The sequence below is a fragment of the Hydra vulgaris genome, chromosome 15 (genome assembly GCF_038396675.1).
Source record: "Hydra vulgaris chromosome 15, alternate assembly HydraT2T_AEP".
NCBI lineage: Eukaryota > Metazoa > Cnidaria > Hydrozoa > Anthoathecata > Hydridae > Hydra > Hydra vulgaris.
The window spans coordinates 34,257,689-34,282,500 of NC_088934.1; the positions used below are offsets into that span (position 1 = coordinate 34,257,689).

Sequence of the window (24,812 nt, forward strand, 5' to 3'; positions counted from 1 at the left end):
GTTATTCATGAAGTAAACTTACATAAATAAAATATTTAAAAAACATAACACTCACTTTACAAAGTAAAATAAAACTACATCATAACAACAAATTACTTTTACGTATAAATGTAATTAATTAGCAATAACTGCTTAAATAAAAGTAATTTGAAAAAAATTGTTATTTACTTTAACAAATAAAAGTTAATTTTTTCTTTGAAATTTTATACTTTACTTTGTAAGTAAAATGAAAGTTATATTATTTACTTTCTCAAAGAACAGTCATTTCATGTTGATTTAAAATAAATTTTGAGAAAGGTAGCGTATTCAAACCAATTGTCTTTTTGAGAGCACTTCTGGGTAATACTTCAGGTTATGCTCTTATGTACTTGGGCAGTGTTTGTGGTGGGGCATCGGAAAAGGATTTTTTTTTCACGTATATCATAAAGGGTAGTTCTATTATAATTAGGGCAAATATAGTCAACATGCGGGTAAACCAGTAGTATAGAGACGGGCTCCCTGCCGCATGAATGCTAATAGGGGCTGCTAATTAATCATTGATTTTTATTTTTTTTTTGCTGAGAAGAAAGGTTAGTGGCCGTAATGAAACTTTGGCGGGAGGAGGGGAGGGGGAAAGGAGCATAATTTCTAAGCTATGGGTAATTCTACTGTTCGTTAGAGCGCCCTTTTTCTCCAGTTTTTTTTCTTTTTTTGTATTTGCCTTTTCAATCAAGTATTTTGTTATGGCAATATAACATTTTTGGTATTCGCAAGGACATCGACTGCTAAAACAGTTATCAAAAATTTGTAAGTCATTTAAACTTTCTGATATAATTTATATGATTAAAGGAGTATTTATCAGATATAATCTTTTATTGCATTTTATCATATATAATCTATTTGAAAAAAGATGGTAAGGAAAGCCGTTCAATCTTCTACTACAGGTTGTGGGCACACTAATAACCTCCATTTTGTTGCGTTGGTGTTCTACCCGCACAAGAATGATTAGAAAAATAAAGTCTTATTCAATTAAAATAGTGCTTTAGAATAAACTTGTATTTTTTTCAAACGTTAGTTTGACTTCACAAGATGTTTGTCGGCTATCAATTGTCCCGAAATCTTTCCATTGATTTTTCACTACCTTTCAAACTAGCTAGAGCTCTGAAACTTCCAGCATTTGTGTAAATTTGATAAAAGTACATCTTAAAATTGTTTTCAGAGCCAACTGGAGAACTCCACTTTTTTGAATCTCTTTTTTTTTTTTAATTTTACTTTTTCTTTCAGACTTTACTTTGATTTTACTTTTTATCTTGACAGTATTTATGTGGTTCCGATAAACATGCGTGTTAAATTTATTTCCTGGACAAGGGGGTCGTACCCTTATTTTTTTTTCTCTAATATTTTATTGTTCTTTAAAGTTGGGGTTTATAACTTTTTAAAAAGAACAATTTTTTGCAAAAAAGCTTTGAAAAGGCATTTTTTTTATTTATATGTTTTAGTATTAATTTTTTTGTCGGGAGAGAAAAGGCTAGTGACCCTGATAACAATTTACCGTAAAGGAGTCGGGCATATTTGTAGCTATGCTGCTGCTTTTTGCTTCTCTTATTCAGTGTGGTTGTTGTCAGGGCCGTCCCGAAGAGGTCTCTCATTGGGGGGGGGGGGGAGGTGTCGTATGTGTTATTTTGCCAACTAGAGACACACATACACAAAAAAGAAGGGTCCTCGATATTTGATAATTGCCAACTTACTTCAAAACTTGCCAACTGAAATGCTAAATGTACAAATGTGCTAACTCAAATGCATATACAGCAGCTTGGGGGAAGGGGAGGATACCCCTTCACCCCCCGTTCGGAACGGCTCTGGTCAGTCCTGGTAACAACCACTCTAACAGAAACAAAAATTAATTTTTTTTTAAATTTATCTATTAATAGCTATTTATAAAACTGTTGTCTGTAATGAACTAATTTCAATTAGTCTATTCCAGACACCAATTATTCCTTTATTATTCTATTATCTAACAATTATTCTAGTTAGTCATTTCCAGAAATAACTTTCATTTTGGTTTGATTGGATTTTAACAACAACCACGCTGAATAAAACGAACCCAAAATACAAAACTTTGCAGGCTACAAAATACAAAAGCGAATTTAGTAGGCTGGTTCAAAAAAGTACACTTTCAAATTTAAAATTGTATGGTCGATTGTGAAGAAAAGTGTCTTGATGTTATTTTATCATACAGATAAAATAACATCAAGTTCTTTTTTTTTCAGTAAATTTTTGTTACTTTTTTCACTTTAAATTTTCAAAAATTTAAAGTAAAAAGGTTAACAAAAGTGCAAATCATAAAGTTTAAATAACCAGATTCCAATCGCATATTTAAAATCAGGCCCGTAGCAAGCTTTTTGTTTTTGTTTGAGAATTTAACTTTATGTAACGACATGGAGCGAAGTCCAAACATTTATATATTCATGTTTATGTAAAGCTTTTCAAAGTATTGCGATAATTGGACTTTATTAACAATAAACCCTAAAATGGTAACCTTCCTTTCATGCAATTAGTGTGATAGCGATGAGTTTATAACATTTATATACAGGGTAGAGCGGGGCTAGTAGAGCAATTTATACTAAATCTAACGGATCTCATGAAAGGTGCGTCGGATTTACATATTTTTTTCAATATTTGAAAGATAATTTAACCTGCTAAAACGTTGTTAAGAAAAAAGTATAGTTTTTAATATTATTAAGAAGATTTTGCCTAAAGTTGCTCAACCTGCCCCAGCAGGGTAAGTTGAGCAATAGTGCGTGGTAAGTTGAAAAATTAACAAATAGATGAATATGTATGGTACAAAACTTGGGTGAATCATCAAGAAAACCGTTACTAACAGTAAGCGTGTGTATAGTTTATTAGCTTTTTATTTTATACACTTTAATAACGTAAGTAAAAAAAGCCCGTGTATCTTACTCAATAGCTTTTCAGCAATCTTATGTTACGCATTGTGTTAACATTCTTATTCCCTAACTTTCATCCATTAGATGTTATGTCATACGATGTGTAGTTTTTGAGATATTTTAACTGCCCAACTTGCCCCTATGCTCAACTAGCCCCCCTCTACCCTACATTTTTTTCACATTTTAAACTAATCTTAAGCTCGTTAACAAGTCTCTAATGTCATGTAATCTTTTAGTGTTCAAAAACTATGACCATATAAATTTTGAGCAACCAATCATTTAGGGGATTTAATATACTATCTTTACTTAAGTTATAAAAGAAAATTAAGTTTTTATAAGTGACTTTAGTCTGCAAGATCATTTGTATTTTTCAAAAAATAATATAATGATGTTCAAATTATTCTTATTTTTATTATTATTAATTTGAAAATTATCAAACTAATGATTAAATGATTTTTTAATCATTAATTTGATAATTTAAAAAAAAAAAAATCATTGAAATTAATGTCAATGATTTTTTTTTTATTACATAAAGAGACTTTATTAAAAGTCATTCTTTAATGAAGTGATTGATTTTTAATTTTTATAATTTTTTATTTTTATTTTTTATTTGCCGTTACAAATCATTACTTTTCTTTTGTAAAATTTATGAATGGCGGGGGCGAGAAGAAGACAAAAATAGTCTTTTTGCCAAGCCCCTAAATATCCATACATAATAAAGTCATTAAAAACTTGTCATTAAAAATTGATGATCTCGTGTTTTTCTGAAATTTGAGTTTAATAAGTTTATTTTAGTTGACAACTATAGTTTTGTATTTTTTTGGAATATATCTAAAAAATTAATATATATGTAGCTGAAATACCAAATTCTCCTGTTTTAGTATGTTATTTTAGGAAAAGATAAAACTTTTTCTAAAATAACATACTAAAACAGAAGAAATATTGCATAAATAACAGAAATTTTGAATAATTTTTTTTTTATAACATATAAATAAAATGGTTTTAAAAAATATAATCCATGAAAATGTAAATAAAACAAAATACAAGATTTAACTTTAAATTGATTTAAATACAAGTATTGCGTATTATACCACGTCAAAAGCAATGTAAAAAAGTTTCATAATTTGAAAATGGTTCCTTTTATCACCAAACCGATTAGAATTACTTAATCATAAACATCTTTAACTAATAGTATTATTAATAGTTACGTACAAATGAGGTCTTTTAATGTGTTGTTAAAAACCATATTAAACTCATTTAAAGACTTTATGGTAACCAATAATATAATGATGTCTACTTGCGTAAATTCTGAGATGTAATATTAATATAATTATGAAAAATCGATGATTTTGGTTAATAAATACACTTTTGGTAAATAAAACATACTTAAGTGCCAAACTTAAGTATGTTCTTGTTTATATCACATTAGAATGTTTAGGAAAATGTTGAAACTACCACCTTATTCGGTTTGTGTGTAAACTTTATATAATCATAACCTTTGAACCCAACTTCTGTTTCTCTGGAACAATAACTTTTCTAAAAAAAAAATTCTGTAAATATATCTTAGGGCTCCTAAACCTTGCGGCTCTAGATTCAGTTGCTTGTGGGATCATAATTTCTGCTTATACTGGCCTTGCTGTAGCTAGGCCACTGATACTACACGCAGATAAAGATATTTACGTGAAAAGTTCTAAATTTTTCATGCCCATATAATATAACCGTATTTGTTTAAACCAAGACTTTTAGAGTCAAAGGATATTCTTGAGCAGGTGGACTTTTTTCGTATCAAAGTGGCAAAAATCTTTACAAAAATAAAGCGTCCTCTTAAAAAGTTCGGAGCTCCTTAATATTCAGGGCATGGTGTTATAGTCCCCATAACTCAGGACAGGTTTAAACTTTCTCTCCTTAGTTTTTAAATAATAAATACATTTACACAAAAAACTTGTAAAAAAGAACTAACAGTTATGCCAATTTAATTCTTTTAAATTCAAACCCTTTCTGAGTTCCCATGGGTATATGCGCCTTCTGCTATAGCAAATAGCAGAAACAAGGCAGTTATAACTGCCTTGTTTCAGCTTTGTCTAAATTCCAGACCTTTCGAATGGCTGGCCAGAGAGTGAATATTTTTGAGACGGTTTGATTCAGAAAATGGTTATTATAGCTAAAACTATCATGGACCGGAATTAGAGAGGGTTTAACCATCGGCAGAAACTTATTATTAATATTTTTAAACTTTACAGGGAAGAAATGCCTAAAACAACCGCGCAAATCAAATGTTGCGGGAAATTAAAAGTTAGTGACTTAAAGTTTTACTTTTTTGCATTACTTTTATACAAGACCCTGCCAAAGTTATTGTAAAATATAAGTAAATTTAATTGCTTACTTCATATAAATTACATTTAATTTACTTTGCAAATTATATAAAATGTAAGCTAATGTAATTTAAATTTTATAAAATTTATTTTTAATATAGAATTGTTATTACTTTTAAAATAAAAAATTCCTACTTGAAAAATATTATTTTATTTTAAATTCAATTTACATTTGGTACTGTGGTTTATCCTCCTCCGGCTAATTGCCATATTGAGGCCACATTACCAAGGACCGCAAAGACAAGTTCGGCTCCAAAAGGAGCGTCATAACCCGCTCTACGGACCAAGAGTAAAGTGATTTTAGGAAGAACGAAGATATGTTAGAGTGAAAGATAGAAGTAGTCGATTTAGAAAGATAGCATAAAGGCAGAGGACAGGATTGCACGCAATGTTAGAAGGTGCAATTAAAATTTGTTCGCGAATTAATTTTTAATTAATACGGAATGCAATTTACATTTGGTAGCTTATTACTTTTATGAAATTTACTTTCATATGCAACTTTTTGATATAATTTTTTTTTAATTAGTTGCTTTTATGGATAAATGTAAATTACAGTTTAAGGAACTTTTATATTTAACAAAAGTAATTAACTTTTAAATGTAAAAGTAAACAACTTTTTCACGTGACTTGCTTCTACAGGTAAAAGTAAATTACTTTTTGATGTAATCTTCTTTTACATAACTTACTTTTGAAAGTAAAAAAAACTTACATTATAAAGTAAAAGTTCTTCAAAAAAATTAATTACTTATACGGAAATATAAATTTACATAAAACGTTTAAAATTACTTATGTAATTTACTTTTTGATAAAAATTAACTCGTGTAAGTAAAAATAAAGGTAAACAAAAGAGCCATCCCTAATAAAAATGTCATCGTTTAAAAAAACATTAGCTTTTTACAAACAAAAAAATTAGCTTTTTACAAATAAAAACATTAGCTTTTTACAAATAAAAATAAACACTTTAAAAACACTTTTTTCAAAGCTTACGTCTTGTTATTGAAATTAAACGAACTACTATTATGGGTTTGTGTATTATATTAAATGTATTATTGTTTATATAAAAAAAGTTGCTCATTTTTAATAAGTAAATGGATTAAGTTCTCTCAAAACATGTGCTCGATACCACCAGATCATACCTCATTCACAAATACTAGTTTTAAAACCGGTTTAAACCGAATTAAAGTATTAAACGAATTTTTTTAAATAAATATTGTAAATAAAAATGTATCTTTAATTAATAAAAGTTATTAGTTTATATAAAAATTAGATATATTAACTGTGAATCAAATATGTGAATGCATCGCTCTTCTAGTGGTGGGAAACATTATCCTGCACTCCCAGCAAATCGTTTTGGCATATTACGATAGATATTTTGCAAATGCCATATTTTCACTCAAATAATGTTTTAATAGTATTTTAAGTCACATAGTTTCTTTAGTTTAAGTTGTACATCAAGTGTCCGGAGTTACCCACCACCCGGGCTATCCGACTTTCTCCTATATTCAATCCAATGCAAGTTAGTACCAACTAAGATTGCTTCTCTTTATCGTGCTCGTCATTATATTACTCCTTATTCCATTCTCTACTTCTACAAATCTCTTATTCGTCTCTGTATGAAATTCTGCTGTTACATTAGCGCTGACTCTTCTAATCATAGTCTTCCTTTTTTAGACAAGGTTCAAAAACGTTGTAAACGTAGTTGGACCTGCTTTATCTGCCAAGCTTGAGCCTCTCTCCCATTGCCTTAAAGTTGCATCTCTTTCTCTTTTCTACAAATACGATCAAGGTCGTTGTTCAAAGGAGCTACTATATTTAATTCCATCAACCAAAACTCATTCTTGCTTTTTTTTGACTCGTCATTCAGCTAAGTCACATCCTTTTACTGAGTTTGTTCCTGCAAACTTTTAAAATAGCTTGAATACAAGATGCAAATCTTGTACTGAAGCTATTTTAAAAATTTGAAATTGTTGTTTGTGAATGACAGTGGATAAAATGATGTTTCTGGGAGATTGCAAATGTTTTTATTAGAATATTACATCAAGAGATAGTGTTTGCCAAACAAAATATTTTAAATATCTTTTTTTAAAAAGTTTATATTTATTTAGCTGTTTGTTATTATTTATTATATTAAAGTAAAAAAAAATTTTTTTATTCCAGTTGGAACATAAAAATAAGATTGCTAACGCAATAGCGTTTTGATGATAAATACTCACGTATAGTTCTAGTTTATCTATTGAAGATTCTCTTAAGTATACAAAAATAGTCTTGATAATATAAAAGTATTTTCTTAGGTATTTACATATATAAACTCGTGTGTGTGTGTGTGTGTCTATATATATATATATATATATATATATATATATATATATATATATATATATATATATATATATATATGCATGAAATACTCTTCTACAATTTGTTTATACAAATCTATAAATCTTCAGTGAGCAAGCAATCAGAATTCTACATCATAATTTTAAGGATCACTGGGAATGATACAAAAGAGACCACTTAAATACAGACTATTCAAATCAGCTTTTTAAGTATTGATTACAAAAGCACTATATTTTGTCACGGAATCATCAAAATTCAAATCGATATAATTCAAAAAAAGGAAATGAATAAAGAATGGAAAATGTGAACAATTTTCTTGTAGAATACTAATACATTTTGAAAATAACAAAAAGCATTTTATTTACATGGTGTATTTTTTCTTTACATAAATCAAAAAAAGTACGTTTTTAAACGCACCTAAAAAGTTGAAATTAGGTTGTTCAAAAAAAGTACCGAAACAGGTGAAATTAGATGCTAATAAAATGTGAGGAAATTATTGAAGAGCATACGCCTGATAAAAAACCCTTCGGATTTTGATCCAGGATTACAAGATTGCATGTTTAAACACCTATTAGCATGCGTAATCAACCCTCAAAACAACATCTTTACGATGTAACATTGACATAAAATTCATAAAGCTTTACGCATATGGCGTAAAATCGGCAAAATCCAGTGGGACGCAAAAGCGCCATGGTCTAACCATAGACGTCAATGTTTAAGTCACATGAAAATATTAGCTATCACCATCATAAAAGATTTTAAAGTTATCTCCTTAAAAAGCTATACGAAAAATAACTGCGACTATCGAATGGATTACTGTTTTTTGCTAATATTGATTATTATCTAGCTTCATAATGGCGGATTATAAAGACAACATTAAAATAAAATTAAAAATATTAAAATATTTTCAAAAAGTTCTATAAAAACTTTTTTAAATATAAATTAATTTCTTTCAATATTAACAAATATAAAAATAACAATTTTTCATAACGCACATCTCTTGTTGATATTTAACTATTAATTCACGCTGTGCATGAATTCTTATAAGCTGTAAATTTTTATGAGCACTAGACGTCATTTACTTTATACTGCCTATTACCACTTTAATTTTAAATTAAAAATTTTAAATTGCACTCGTAAAAAAAGTTTAAAAAAATCTTATCGTTTTATTACTTTTATATAAAATGTTATATATATATATATATATATATATATATATATATATATATATATATATATATATATATATATATACACATATAAATTAAATAACTGATGTCCCGATCGATGAAAACGTTTTCAGGTTTTTAGGTCTGTACTTAGGCATGTGATGTCTTTTGTCTTGATCTGATAAACCTTTACATATATTTTCTATAAAAGAGCCTTTTAAAACATTTTTATCAAATTCTTCGACAAAATTACCGGCTGGTCGGTATCTTGATACAATATACTGACAAGTCACGCCACCCTTAGTCGATTGTGCTCGTCCTACACCCAAAAACTTTGTGTCTGCCCAAACAACTTGAGTGAAATGAGACGAAGATTGGTCAAAGACTCCATTAAACTTGTAAATTGGATTACACACTTCTTGATACCTAAATTTGTATTATGATTGCTAAATATTTTAACTTAAATAGTAAGATAATATAGTAAAAATAAAGCAAAAGTATTAGTAATAAAATAATTTAAAAAAAGTACTGTTCAGTTAGCTAGTATACTAATTTAACATTGTTGTTATAGTTAGCTAGTATACTAATTAGTACGGTTAGCTCATGACATACCATAACGTAGTAAAGAATACACCGTTGGGTTCAACCTCTTGTGGTCCTAAACACTTCATAGCTAAGTTTTCTCCGTCGTTAATATTAAGTTCATGTTGAAGAGTCCCTCTTTTGGCAATTATTTCTGCATAACTTTGCGCGTCAGCCGCTAATTTATCATCTATGGCAAGAGGCTGGGCATGGTGTATCGCACGATATTTATTGTGTGCATCTAACATTTCTGATATAAATTCTGTATCATCTATGTAAAAAAAAAAGGTTTTATATTCATGCGTACTTCATCTCTTCTTTAAAAATTTATACTTACTCGTAAAGAACTCTTTTTGTTGTTGTTTTAATTAATTCCCCCCTATCTCAGGTCAAAAATAAAATTTAAATGGATTAATTTTTGAACGCTAAGAGATTGATCTATGAAATTTAAAAGTTATTGATGAAAATAAATTTATTTAAGAAAAGTAAAAAAAATTATTTTGTCAGCTTGTTGCTTTCACGCTTGGGGCAGGAGTTCAGAATTTTAGTGTTTTTAGTTCCCAGGCTCTAACCATCACAATTTTTTTTCAAAAACATCTTATTTGACATAAGTATCAACATATATATGTAAAGAGTTTTCTCAAACACCACCTCTAACACCATAAAATGCTGCATCCGCCGCTGATGTGGGTGTTCCATAGTTGTCAGATTGTTACAATGCAATTGTAAATGAAACTAAAATCCCAAATAATTGGGTGGTTAAAATTTATAAAGCAGGTAAAGACGCCCTAAAAATGGCTTAATGAGGTAATAAAAATGTTACAAAAAATCATTGCAAATAAAATTAGAAATTACTGATAAGACAGACCCGGAAAGAGAACAACCTTTGCAATGTTTATTTAAGACAGGTTTAAAAAATATTTATTAAAAAAAAAAAAGATCTGTAAACAGCATTGATTGACCTTAAAAAAGATTTTGAAGGAGAACCAAGAGTGATAATCTGGTGGAGTTTAAGCAATTTAGATATTGAAGAACGGCTGATAAGAGTTAAGATTGTTATATGGAAATGTTTTATGCTTGATTGCAGAGAAAGAAAAAGTACTGAAAGAATTTCAGTGAATAATAAAAGCTTGAGATTAACATAAATAAGACAAAAGTTATGTGTTGTCAAGAAGAAGCAAGCACATAGGGAAAAAAACGATGGTTGAACCATTCATATCTCAGAAAAAGATTTTGCCAACTAATACAAAATTACAGCTACAACTGAAGTAAACAAATTCTATTCTGGATAAAATGAAAAAATATTTATACTAACTTAAAATACTGTCATAACAAAAAAAAAAGTTTATCTTAAACGTAGAAAGTTTTTCATAAAACATAGTTCAAAGAGATTATGAAAGTTTGAAACAATATTAAACGTAGAAAGTTTTTCTTAAACATAGCTCAAAGAGATAATAAAAGTTTGAAACAATATTAAACGTAGAAAGTTTTTCATAAAACATAGTTCAAAGAGATAATGAAAGTTTGAAACAACATTACGCAGAAAGTTTTTCATAAAACATAGTTTAAAGAGATAATAAAAGTTTGAAACAATATTGCGTAGAAAGGTTTTCATAAAATATAGTTCAAAGATATAATAAAAGTTTGAAATAATATTAAACGTAGAAAGTTTTTCATAAAATATAGTTCAAAGAGATAATGAAAGTTTGAAACAACATTACGTAGAAAGTTTTTCATAAAACATAGTTCAAAGAGATTATGAAAGTTTGAAACAATATTAAACGTAGAAAGTTTTTCTTAAACATAGCTCAAAGAGATAATAAAAGTTTGAAACAATATTGCGTAGAAAGGTTTTCATAAAATATAGTTCAAAGATATAATAAAAGTTTGAAATAATATTAAACGTAGAAAGTTTTTCATAAAACATAGTTCAAAGAGATAATGAAAGTTTGAAACAACATTACGTAGAAAGTTTTTCATAAAACATACTTCAAAGATTAAAAGTTTGAAACAATATTAAACGTAGAAAGTTTTTCATAAAACATAGTTCAAAAAGTTAATAAAAGTTTGAAACAATATTAAACGTAGAAAGTTTTTCATAAAACATAGTTCAAAGAGTTAATAAAAGTTTAAAACAACATTACGTAGAAAGTTTTTCATAAAACATAGTTCAAAGAGATAATAAAAGTTTGAAACAATATTAAACGTAGAAAGTTTTTCATAAAACATAGTTCCAAGATGAAAATGAAAGTTAGAAACAAAACTAGAAGCACTTTCTTTAGTTCTTTCTTTAGTAAAGCAATCTTTGTGAGACCGTTTTTAATTCCATCCTCGGACCTTAGTGTTGATTACAATCGTTCTTTGATTTGCAAAGACTCCAACAGTCACATGCTTTTTTTAGGCATATACTTGCATATCATTTCATCCGTTTGCCCTGAAATAAAGTTTGAAATTTCTGACTATTCATTTATGAGCTTTCCTAATGCACTACTTCATTAAACTTTGTTTTTGTTTTTTTATTGTTCTCCTTTTTTCAAAGACTGTACATATATCAATGTTATTTTAGAATAGATAATTGAGCCTATTTTCATTCGAGCTCATTTATTTTATCCCATCAACCAATATTGTTATTATGGGTGAATGCTCACGACACAGAATCTTAATAAAAGCTCATCTTAATAAAAGAAAGAACTATTTGCAAAAATTATTACCTCAAGTTTTTTTTTTAAATTCATTGTATAAATCTAATGATCACACACTTACTAACATCTCAGAGAAACAGGTAAATCCATAATTAACCATGAAAATCACTTCAGCTTCCATTGTTAAGAACTATACTCACTTAAACTCAACTACAACTTGCAATGCAAACAACTTGCAATGCAGACAACATTTCCATAACAACATTTCCATAACAACAGTTCTATAACAACATTCCAGATTTCAAAAATGTTCTACAAAATTAAATCTTGTTTTCCTGTCTGCTACAAAATGGAATCTGTGGTTCCCATTTTTAAAAAACTCATTCTTAAAACCTATTTAACCAGTCTTGATATAAAGTCTAAACTTTTTGATCATTTAGACAGCTGATGATGTTATCTCTCTTTCTGCTTGTAGCTTGTAGTGGCTGATAAATTTAACCCATACAAAACTCAATTTTTTATTTCTAATAATTATCACTATGTTGGTGATACTCTCTTTTTAATGAATGTCAATACTTTTACTGAGTCTTCTACTTTACGTCTTCACAGATTACCTTTCACCATTGACCTTACAATGAAATCATATATCTAACCCAATTGATTGCTCGCTTTATTTAAAATCTACTAATCTTTAGTCTTTAAATTTTAAATAATGTTTTATTTACTATGCTTGCCATTTTTTCCCTCCTGATTCCATTCTTAACCTAAATCTTTTATTGGTCCTTACTTTCATTTCTTATTTAATCAACAAAAACACTCGCATAACTTGTCATACATCAAAATTGCATTCCTGAGGATGGGGGATCACCATACATCCATTATTTAGCTAGAATCGGTTATAACAGCATAACATTTTTTAGTTCTACTACTTCTAATCTTTAATGCTTTCTTTATTTGTTATGTCTTTTTGATTCAGACACTCTCTTCGTAATATAAAGATTACTTTTCAATCTTCTGGATAATCTTTTTTGATTTTTACGCTTTAACTATTGTTAATCTGTTTTTATAATGCCTATGTGACTGGACAGCTCCATTGGTCACCAGTTTGCGATCATAATGTTGCAGAGACAAAAATATTATATTATTTGTGACCACAACTTCTTTTAATGCACTCCAGTATGACAAAACAGATTTCAGGTTATCCCACTAGATGTGGTTACAGTACTTGAAATCTAATGATTTTGTCAGACACCTTCACGCACACTCATTTGGAATCTTCAAAATGCACATCATATCAGCATTTGCTGAATTGAAATCCATTCAGTAGGTTTTACATCTGTTGCGAAAACCTAACGGGTGACAACTAAAAATCCGGAATGAGAAGAAATGTTAATTTTGATGAAATAATTTATTCATAACAATTTTATATGGTTGATATATAATTGATGACAACTTAAAATATACAATAAAATTAATGGTTTTCCACAAAGAGTCCTTTATCCGCTACTCTGCGCAACTTTTTTTTAATTTTCGCACAAGCTGTTTGTACACCAGTTGTGTCCATTTCTTTCAAGGATTTTTTAATTCTACGCTTGAGTTGTGAAATATTTCAAGCTTTCCAACCACCCTTGTACACTAAAGAACTTAGTTCTCCAAAAAAATCTTCAATTGGTCTACATTGAGGAAGATTGGTGGGGTTAACATTCTTCGGTACAAAAGGAATATTTTCGCTTTGGAGGAACTCAGTAACACTTTTCGCATAGTGTGACGATGCTTTATCAGGCCAAAATATGTAATTATCATCTGAATGATATTTATTAATAAATAGGATTAAAATTTTAGTTAAGCATTGGTTTTTGTAAACTTCTTGGTTGACAGCTAGACCACTTTCCTTGAAAAATGGCTCTGAAATTCCTGTCGGAAACAACAATATATAACATTACTTTCTTCTCAAATTTGCTTCGCATTTTGAATTTAACACCAGGTGGTGTAACAGAAGAGTTGTCTGTGTAATAAATTTTGTTAGCAGGCATTTGGGGCTTACTTAAAGTAAAATAACTTTCATCATCCAAAATGAAATTTTGTTACCAAAATGTCTCACAAGATAACGACAATCTTTTTCTACTTAAGTAACTTGACTTTCGGTGTAGGATGGCGATTTCTGCTTTATCCTTGGTTTAACTTGAAGCTTTTTAAGTGTCCTACTGATATACTACTGGGAACACTCAAATATTCTAGCAGCATCACGCTGGCTAATGCCATCTTTGTTATTAAATTGAGTTTTTAACTTATTCAAATTTTTCTTGGTCATTATTGTGGGCTTTCATCCGGATCCTTGCTTTCTTTCAACAGTACCACGTTTTAAAATATCGTAAATTGTACTTTCCAATATACTTTCTTTCAAAAAATGTTCTACAGTAAACATTTTGCCAACACTTTTATGGCGTTCATAAAAATGTAAAGTTATTACTTGAATCATACACTACTTGATAATGTAAACGAAGTGACAAAGTTAAACAACTGAATATGCCTTGCGCACAATTTCTTTTTTTCCGGATTTTTAGTTGTCACCCGTTATAAGTGCACAGTGAGTGTTTTTAGCTTTTTATTTACCAATTTAAAATTGGACAAAAATGTGATGTGACTACAATAGATGACTAAACAGAACCAATGCATCACGCTATCACAACTGTACACATTAACAGTATCTAGTATCGCTAAACCAGAACTTTTTATTTAATAATAGTGCTACTTAGTACTATTATTAAATATAAAAACTGATATTAAGTTATATAAATTGGGTGGTGGTGGTGTCGGGAGGATAAGAAGGTAGGGTTATGGTGAGGTAATGAGTAGACTTAACTATTTTAATCAAAATTTACAATACAAAATAACTTTATATTCTATTTTAGGAATAAATGTCAAGACTTTTCACCTGATGTTTTAACTTTATGACATCATTCAGTCAACTATGTTTTCACTAATTAATAACTAATAAAGAAGTTGATATGTCTCATGCAAAATTTGTTTTAATAAATCAAAGAAAAATTATCCTTTTTAATGTCAGTAGGATCTTTAATCTTCCTTATGGTACTTTTAAAAACAATTCAGGTGTTTTATGTCCCACCCTAATGAGTATATATGTAGTATATATATACATACGCTGCAAGGAGGTAACTTCTGGAGCCCTGATAAAAGCCCTGATATACACAGTGTAGCAATGATAATTAAATTGAACATTTTATTTAGTGTTATTTGCCTAAAAAAGTGTTATTTAACTACAAAAAGTGTTATTTATCTCAAAAAAAGTGTTATTTATCTAAAAAATTATTATTATGTTTAGAGACACTTATTAAATATAAAAACTGATATTATGTTATACAAATTAGGTGGTGGTGACGGTGTAGGGAGGGGAGGGGGAGAAGGTAGGGGTATGGTGAGGTAAGGAGTAGACTTAACTATTTGAATCAGAATTTACAATACAAAATAACTTTGTATTTTCATATTCTATTTTAGGAATGAATGTCAAGACTTTCACCTGATGTTTTAAGTTTTTAACATTGTTCAGTCAACTATGTTTTCTCTACTTAATAACTAGTAAAGAAATTGATATGTCTCATGCAAAATTTATTTTAATAAATCAAAGAAAAATTAGGATCTTTAATCTTCCTTATGGTACTTTTAAAAACAATTTAGGTGTTTTATGTCCCACCCTAATGAATAAAAAAGGTTTTATGATAATGTAAAATTGTGAGCAATTTTTTTGTAAAACACTTTTATATTTTGAAAAAAGTAAAAGTCATTGTACTTATTTGGTCTACTTCTTTCTCTTTTACATAATTTACAAAAAAATGTACTCAAAAGCCCCTGAAATCACAAAAAGTATGAGTTTGAACCCCTTAAAAAATCCAAACAAAATTGCTAATAAAATGTTAAGACATTATTGAAGAACTTCAAACCCAAAAAGTTCTTCAGATTTTAAATCAGGATTTGAGGATTGCTTGTTTTGGACTCCTTTCAAATATATAATAACCCTCAAAAAGTTTTCAGAGTATGTTTCGTTGACATTAGGTCCTATATTGGTAGGCTGTGGAAAAAATGAAATTAAAAAAAAAATTGATTAAAATTGTGCAAGTAAAATATCCACAAACAAAGTAATAAATAAAATCAACTCAAATAATATTCATATAAGAATAAAAAAAACATTAAGTATATATATGGTAGATCAAGTATGGCACAAGTATGTATATTATAGATAAAATATAAAAGCAGAGAAAATATAAACAATTAGATAGTATACAAAAAGGTACTCTAAACAGGAAATATCAGATGCTTTTTAGGAATGTCGTCTGATAAAGTATGGATTTCAAAACAGCAATAGTTATGCTAGGTTCAGCAAAAAAAAAAAAAAGCCTCAAAAACATATTCATATACTTACTATAGATACAATATAATCCAATAAAAAAGTTATCAGTTCTGAAAATGTGTTCAAACAATAAGAACTATGAGGACAATGCATAAATTAAAATGTAGTTAATAAAACACCTCATTGTGAGCCTTAATTTCTCCTGCTTAAAGTTTATTTATAATAATAAATTTTTATCAATCATGTTAAGCTTTTGCATACACAACTCATAACAAGAACTGTTTATCTTTTTTATTTACCTAAGAAAAAGCTGTCTCTAACCTAAAAAATTTTTTATACTTTTATTTAATTATAAAAAAAACCTAATAACTTACACTAAATCATCTTCAAAACCAACTTAATTTAAATTAATTATAATTACAAAAGTTGATTTTTAAACTTTACCTGTTTTTAGAACTATCACTGACCATCACAAGTAAAAAAAATAGTGAAAAAAAATTAAAAAAACATTTTTTTTATATTTACAATCAAAATGGTATCCATTAATATAAAACTTAAGTACAGTAATATAACAAATTTACAAATTTTGATACTTAAATGGTACAGAGTTTCTCTATGTTAACATACAACAGGACAGGTATACTTAAAATTAAAATAGGAAGAAGTTTTTTGATAAAAGTTAAACCAATTAGTTACAGTCAAAACTGTAATTAACTATGTTATTAACTATAATGTGCTATTTTTCTGAGTAACAAATCAAGAAAAATCTTAGAATAACTGTAACATGAGAAATCTTAAAAAACTTAATTGATGGAATTGGAATGGACTAAAAAGTTATTGTGAAAATGCTCATTCTGTTAATGCTACTTTTTATTAGATAATGCATATTAGATACCAGATCTCTTATGTACATTCATTTTCCACCTCATATTAGATACCAGATCTCTTATTTCATTTTTTATTCTACTACTTATTTTTTATTAGAATTTTCACCTCAATTCTAGTAACTAAGCAAACACAATATTATATTACATTTCATTTTTAGTCTTTATTAAATATAAATTTACAAATTTATTTATAAGCATTATTAACTTAACAAATGTTAAAAAGAGATTCAAAGAAAAACTTATTTCTTATTCTAAAATCTCAAAATCATTTACCTTGTGTAATAACGGGTCCTGATATGAAGGAACTGTTTTTCATTAAGAGACACAAACTTTCATCAAAGTTTCCTTTCATAACATTAGACTTATACAAACCAGCTACATTTCCGGGTTTCTTGTACCTAGCTACAACGTAAGTGCATGTTTCACTATGCGTTTTTGTAGTAAACTTGCCCATGCCAAGAAGAGTACTTGATTTCCAAACAACTTGAGTAAAATGTAAAACAGAACTAGAAGGGGTATTATCATTAAAAGAATACCCTGGAGTACAAACTTCTGAATACCTGAAATACATAATAATAACTATGAAATCTTTTGTTCAAACTAAAATAATTTATATACATAAAAATCACCATTATATACACAAAATAATCAGATCACTAATAATTATTACAAATAACTAACTATATATGTAAAATATGTTTACTGGACACACACTCGACAATCATCTGTGTGTTCAAGTAGTTATCAACCATGTGGATGATTGTGTTGTTATCAACCAGTAGGAAAATATCTTTTATGCTTTATATACATAAAAATCATTATTATCTTAGAGCATGACAATGACATCACTTGCTAAACGTATTAAAGCACAACTTTTAATGAAAGTCTGAACAATTGCTGCATGAATGAAGTTGTCCTTAGACAATTTTTTATACCAATTTAGCAAATCAAGTCAACAGATGAAATTAATTCAGAAAAATCCTGTGGAAGGCTTAGAACTATCACTCCAAAAACTGACATGATACACTGTTTGGTTGTGAAGCACATAGAGTTTTTAAGCTTAAAAATACTTCACTGCCTCCTAGTCTTAATGTTGTCAACAAAGTTCAAAGACTCTTTGCCAAATACTTTAATCTTCAACCATAATGTATTTAATCATTTTGAAAAGATAATTTATAATTGCCTCAAACTTTGAAAAAAACACATGAAGTGGACAGTTAAACTGTGACAATATTTTTTGCTTTCAAAAAAAGCTCAAGCTATATAGTTTGGCTAGCACTTTATTCAAGGAAACACAGAGCATTCTGTCCGGCTATGTCCAGCAATTTCGATTTGTGGTACAATCACTGCCAACAGTCATACTGGTTAACACCTTTTACAACAAAATGAGACTTTCAGTTCTGCAAATTATTTGAAAATTTTTAAGAACTATTTGTCTAATTGGTTTTGAATTAAAAAATTGTATAGTTTAATGCACAACCGGGCAACTTGCCAACAGGTCTTAAGAACTTGCTATCAGAAAATAAAATAATGTTCTTGCTGCATGAACAGGTAAAATGCCTGAATAAAACCCCATAGAAAACTGTTTGGTAAAAGTGAAAGTAAAAGTCTCAAATCAGAACCCAACATCACTAGCAGATCTAAAAAAAGCTATAATGAAAGTGTAGGGGCATAAAAATGTCTAAATAGTGTGAGTCATCAATGTTTACATGCTGTATTAAAATGCTTTTTAGTAATAAATTTGTACACTATACAGTACAAAACAGATTTTTACTACAAATATGTTGTGGTTAGATCTTTGCTATAAATATATGGTGGTTAGAACTGTACATGAGCAAACTAAGCTATGGAAAGTTGCTTTTTTAAAAATAAATAGTTATTTGAAAGCAAATAAACTAAAAAAGTATTTACCATTTTGTCACTGCTTCTGAAGCTTCATCAACAACTTGAGATGGTGATAATGTACAAAATACTGCTAAGTTTTCACCACATCCATCTCTTTCTAATGGTGAAGCTAAAACAATAGAATTCTTTCCAAGTTTAGAAAGCTTCTCGGCATATTCTTCTGCTTTTTTTGTCATTTCCAGGTCAAGAACTAGGTCAGGCACTCCATGTGCTTTACGTAATTTATTATGGGCTTCCAACCCTGAACGAGAAAACAAAGAAAAGTTGGAAGATTCATGGAAGTCTGACTTTTGTGAGGCAATGCAAGTTTTTAACTCAGTAAGTTTCAAATTAAAATCTTGTACTACTCGCTTTGCAATAACAACTGCTTCATTTTCAGCAACACTCAGGCCAATTGATCTTGCTTTCCTTTTTTCTTTTAATTTGTCAAAACCTCTAAATCCAAGTGATCGAATAACTTCATCTGCAGCTGAAATGGCTCCTTTCTCTGCACCAATCTGTGCACCTTCTAAAGCAGATTTCCAAATCATATCATTTTCAGCTGATGAATTGCCTGCATTACGCTTTGCACATAAATAATAATTTTGATTTTCTACAACTTTTGAATCTTCATCAAGATGTATTTTCCACATTTGCCCTTGCGCATCTGCATTGACATTTTCAATTTTTTTTGTAGCTAATATGTTTTTTTGCTGAATTGAATTAACTGCAGCTTCAGCTCCGGCTTTTGCACCTATTAGGGCTCCAATCTTAGCAGCACTTTCGACAGATGCACTATTAGCAGACACACTACTTGTGTTCATTGAAACAGTATTAGGCAGACTGTTCACAAGCTTCTTTTCACTTCCTTTGATTAGATTTGATTGGTTGATTAAATTTTTAATTAGATTTGATTGGTTGATTAAAGTTTCTTGCTTTTGTTCATCTTTTTCTAAAGCTATGGTTTTTGAATTTTTTAGACTATTGTCAACATTCCAAAAGGTTTCTTGACCTTGATTATGGGTAGCTTTAGATGACATAAATCCACTGGTTCCAGGATTTTTTACTATAAAGCTGAAAGATGACTTCAACTTTTTCTTTACTTCTTGTTCAATAAAATTTGCAGCAGCCATTGCACCTGAATAAATACACAAAATATACAACACCTAACAATAAAGCATAACAAATTAAAAACAAATAAACAATAAAATAATTAGCACAATAAAATAAAAACAATTAAAAAGAAAAAAAAAACAAAAGAAAGAAAATATTTTTTATTTTACTTAAACCGCATAAAACTTTTTTTTTTTTAAGTATTCTTAAAAACAAAAAAAAAGAGAAATATATAACAAGAGAAATAGAAGAGAATATATATTTTTAATAATATATAATTTTTTTTTTTTTTTTTAAACATCTTTGCTTCCAACAAGGCTGCAAGCAGCCACTAATTAAAGTTGGAAGTTACTGAAAGAGAAAAGATGAAGATTGTAGAGCAAGATAACGATTGACGGACGACTTTATTTATATATATATATATATACATATATATATATATATATATATATATATATATATATATATATATATATATATATATATATATATATATATATATAAATTTTGAGTCAGGTTGCTTTAAAAAACAAGTGGACTATTTATTAAACAAAAAGCAAGATAGAATATAGCTGACATAAAAGTAAAACAAATGTGAAGCTTATATTCCGCAGCACAAATTAGTTATTAGTGAATAAAATTGACAAAAGATCAATTACCAAATTGGTAAAATTAATATAGCAAAAATTTGGTAAAAAACAAAAAAAGATAAAAAATCAAATTTGGTAAAAAACTGGGCAGCTGGAGCAGGCCTTAAAATATTTTAAATACATTTTTAAACCTTCTCATGAGGCCTAGTCTCTTTTAGATTTTAGAAAGACGAATAAGAGACTTTATCAGCATGCAACCTTAGCAGATGACTACTTTGAAAAAGAATTTATACAATGGTATCCATGAGAGATCATTAGTGAATAATAATCTAAGAAGATCTAAACTCGAAGACCCAGAAAGAGTTTTGCCATTCACTCAGTAAGAGTTTTGCTATTCATTCAGTAAAAATTTTGCTATTCATTCAGTAAGGTTTTACCATTCTTTCAGTAAGAGTATTCATCAATATAGGAATATCAACAATATTGCAATAAATGAGCAACTGAGTTTTACTTTGATCAAAATTCATCAGACACTCCGAGCCCAAAGTTGTCACAGAAGAGAAATCAGGTTCATGATCTGTTTTAAGCAAATTGATAACTTTTTAGTCAAGACTAAAGTATATATTATAAATAGAGTATATAGCCATCTGTAAATTATATAGAATTATTAAAGTACAGGAGTGTATAGTTGTGCCATCTGTAAATAGAAATACTTTAAAGATATGAATATCAGGAAGATAATTAATACAGATATTGAACAACACAGGGCCACGGACAAAACTTGGTTTTACACCAGAAGCTACTAGAAATGAAGAAGAGTGCCATGAGCAATTGTCCTTTCCTCACTGTTATCATCTATTGCACAATAGATTTTTTTTTAACATTTCCAACAAGCAATCACTATTAGATTTGGAAGTTACTGGAAGAAAAAAGATGAAGTTTATAGAGTAAGTTAACGATTGACAGACGCCTTAAAATGTTGCAAATTATATAAATCAGGAAAACATGAATGATGAAGGAAGCGAATTCCAAATAACAGATGTTTGAGGAAAAAAAATTAACAGAAAATAATTTTTAGAGCCATTACGAAGAAAATCATGGAAAGAGTTCCAGCTTTAAGGTACTTGTAAGAGGTACGATGATAAGGGAATTCTGATGATGAAGAATGAGATAATAGTTTTAGAGAGATCAAACCGTGATCAGAAGCACCTAAGGGTAATTGTAGAGAAACTGAGCACTTACTAGGATCAGAAACAAGACATAAGTTGAGTAGAGAAGGTAAGTGATTAAGGTTTTCTGGTAAACGAGTTGGAAAATTGACTATTTGAGTTAGAGATTGTGAAAGGCAAAAGTTGTGGACCTTAATGCCTGGAGAGTCACTGACACTAGAGCCAAGCCATTCAGTGTGATGAGCATTAAAGTCACCAACAACAATGATATTGGCTGAAGGATAAAGAGAGAGGGCTTGGTCAATTTGATCAGAAATAGCATCAAAAAGTGCGCAGTCTTAAGATGAAAGAGAGCAAAATAGAACAAAGAGAAAAGCAATAGAATGAAGTGGTGCTAAACGTAAGCACATAAACAAACAGTCTGTGGATTCAAACCTAGTTTCACAACAAATGGGTGAATTCTTATGAATGTAAATGCCAAGGACAAGCATGTGACTATCGGAGTCTTTACCAATTAAAGGAAGATAACCATCAATACTAAAATCACAAGATGAGACAGCTGAAATCAAATTAGTCTCCCAAAGAGCAAGTAGGTCTGGTGAAGTTTGCAAGAAATAAGACTCAACAGAAAAGTTCCTTTAAAGACCACAAATATTAATGAATGGTAGATTTAGAGAACTTGGTAATGACGATGGTTTTTAGATTTTTATAATTTTAATAGGTAGTACTCAGTACATTATTTAATAGCCCAAGCAATTGCCTCATTACTACTAATAAACAAGTACAAACAGGGACACCATTCATGCGCAACATGGCACTGTTAGTACTCTGATATTTTACAGCTGTTGATGGAATCAGCCTCTCTGAGAGCTACCACAGAGTTTGGGAAACCTGACTACCAGCCAGCCTCAGAACCATAAAACTGAGTTTTAGATCTCTACTTTCTCCTATTGAGCTGTACCCTCATTAGGATATAATAGAGTGAGTTGCCTAATTATAAAAACAGACACAAGCAAAATAAATGCATTGAGTCAAGAAGATCCAACATTCTACATTCTAAACTGGAAATAATGTACTATAAATATATCTGTGCCAGCCTAATAGATGAAGAAAGGGTGCGAGGCTGTTTAACAAATAGAATCTGTTTACCCTTTAAGTCTTTTTTTAGTAGGTCTTCTATAAGACAGTAGCCGGATGCATTTAACATCTGCCCAAGATGAGTATTTTTATCGAGACACCATCTCTAGCTTTTCCTCAACCAAGAGCCCCAACCAAAATTTGGTAAACACTTTTTAACTAGTTTAGAAAGTGGAGAATAATTTTGTAAAACTTTTTTACAATTATGTAAACTCAGTTACAATTTTGTAAAACTTTGATAGCAATGTTGAGTGGACCACAAGCAGGAGGGTTATAAGAAATAATTTATAAAAGCAGATAGGAAAACAAAAGAGATTAAGCTATTTCATTTGGATGACAGGAAGTAATGTTATTAGATTAATGAGATGAAATAGAGAAACTGTTCTATGCAAATAGTTCTGCCTTACTCTTCAGTGAGGTAATAAGATTCATGTATAGAGATGGAGTGTCAGATTCTAATAATGACTGCTTTGTCTTTAATAATAAAATTTTAATAATTCTCAATGCTTTGAAGCTAATTTGTACTTTCTTTGTACAAACCTGTAACATAGCAAAACAGTTAAAGATTGTTCCATTGTGTTTTAAGGTTATATGCCAAAGCTGGCATAGAACCTAGGACCTTTTGATTCTGAAGCACATGATCTAAATACTGTGGTATGGTTGCTTAAAAAGTGCTATTAAAAATACAACCTCTAAAGTACAAACATATTTTCTTTGTATATTAGAGCTTTGTTTTTTTAAAACAGGATATTAGATGACCTCCTTTTTTATCACAGAAACTATCAATGTAAAACATTCAAATTGAACTTTTTAAATCACTCTTTTATCCATAATGGCACCCTATAGAAACAAAAATTCATTAACAAATTTAAACAGTTGATTTTTGGGAGATCAGTATACTAAAGTAGCAAAGTGACATGATGTCATGAATATGATATGATGTCACAACAAGATAATTATTTAGTATATATGACAGGCTTTTCAATTTTTAAAAATCAACTGATATGATGAATTTTTAAAGCAATTATAAAAACCCTAAAAAGTGCTTTTCTAAAATGTGTAAATTTTTAAACTTCAAACATTAGGATCAACGTTGTATTGAATAAATCTAGTTTTATCTTCTAATTTATTAATCATTTTTTAAGTGAAGAAAAACTTCAGAAAAAGATAGCAAAGATTCATCGGTGAGTTGCAAAATCAGTGCATCAAAATAAGCACAAAACATTCAAAACATTGAATGTTTTGCAATTGAATATTGGTGTATTTTTTTAGCCTACTTTAGCTTACATTATATAATACAAAAGATCAATTATACAACAAAAAGAATCAATACTAACCAAAAAATAAGCATTGAATTAGATTTGAACTACATTTAAGTCTTGAATATTCAACCTTTACAAATTTAGCAAAATTTTTCATTCAAGGCTTTCTTATTCTATTACTGACATAAATAAAAAAATTTAATAGAAAAAAACTTTTCTTTTACCAGAGAATTGGATTAAAACATTTTTTGAAAGTAATCATCTGATAGGCAAATGTCATCAATTTAATTTTTTCTTGCTAAATGATCATTTAGCGTTAATTCTTTAGTGTGTTCAAACTTTAAACATGGTGCACAACTTTTAACATTTTAATGT

General features: G+C 28.9%; 1 protein-coding gene across 2 annotated transcripts in view; it reads right to left on the bottom strand.

The window, feature by feature from the left end:
• Positions 1–8,756: 8,756 nt before the first annotated feature.
• The window catches only part of LOC100206500 (uncharacterized), a 90,403-nt gene continuing 74,347 nt past the window's right edge, over positions 8,757–24,812 (bottom strand). The window contains exons 12-15 of one of the 2 annotated variants that reach the window (XM_065820238.1): positions 19,194–20,304; positions 17,556–17,842; positions 9,418–9,658; positions 8,757–9,231 (exon numbers count right to left, since the gene is read on the bottom strand). In XM_065820238.1, the coding sequence (XP_065676310.1) occupies positions 8,901–9,231; positions 9,418–9,658; positions 17,556–17,842; positions 19,194–20,304 (1,970 nt within the window). In that variant the 3' untranslated portion in view covers positions 8,757–8,900. The remainder of the gene's footprint in view (positions 9,232–9,417; positions 9,659–17,555; positions 17,843–19,193; positions 20,305–24,812) is intronic. The other variant, XM_065820237.1, reaches the window with a different exon arrangement.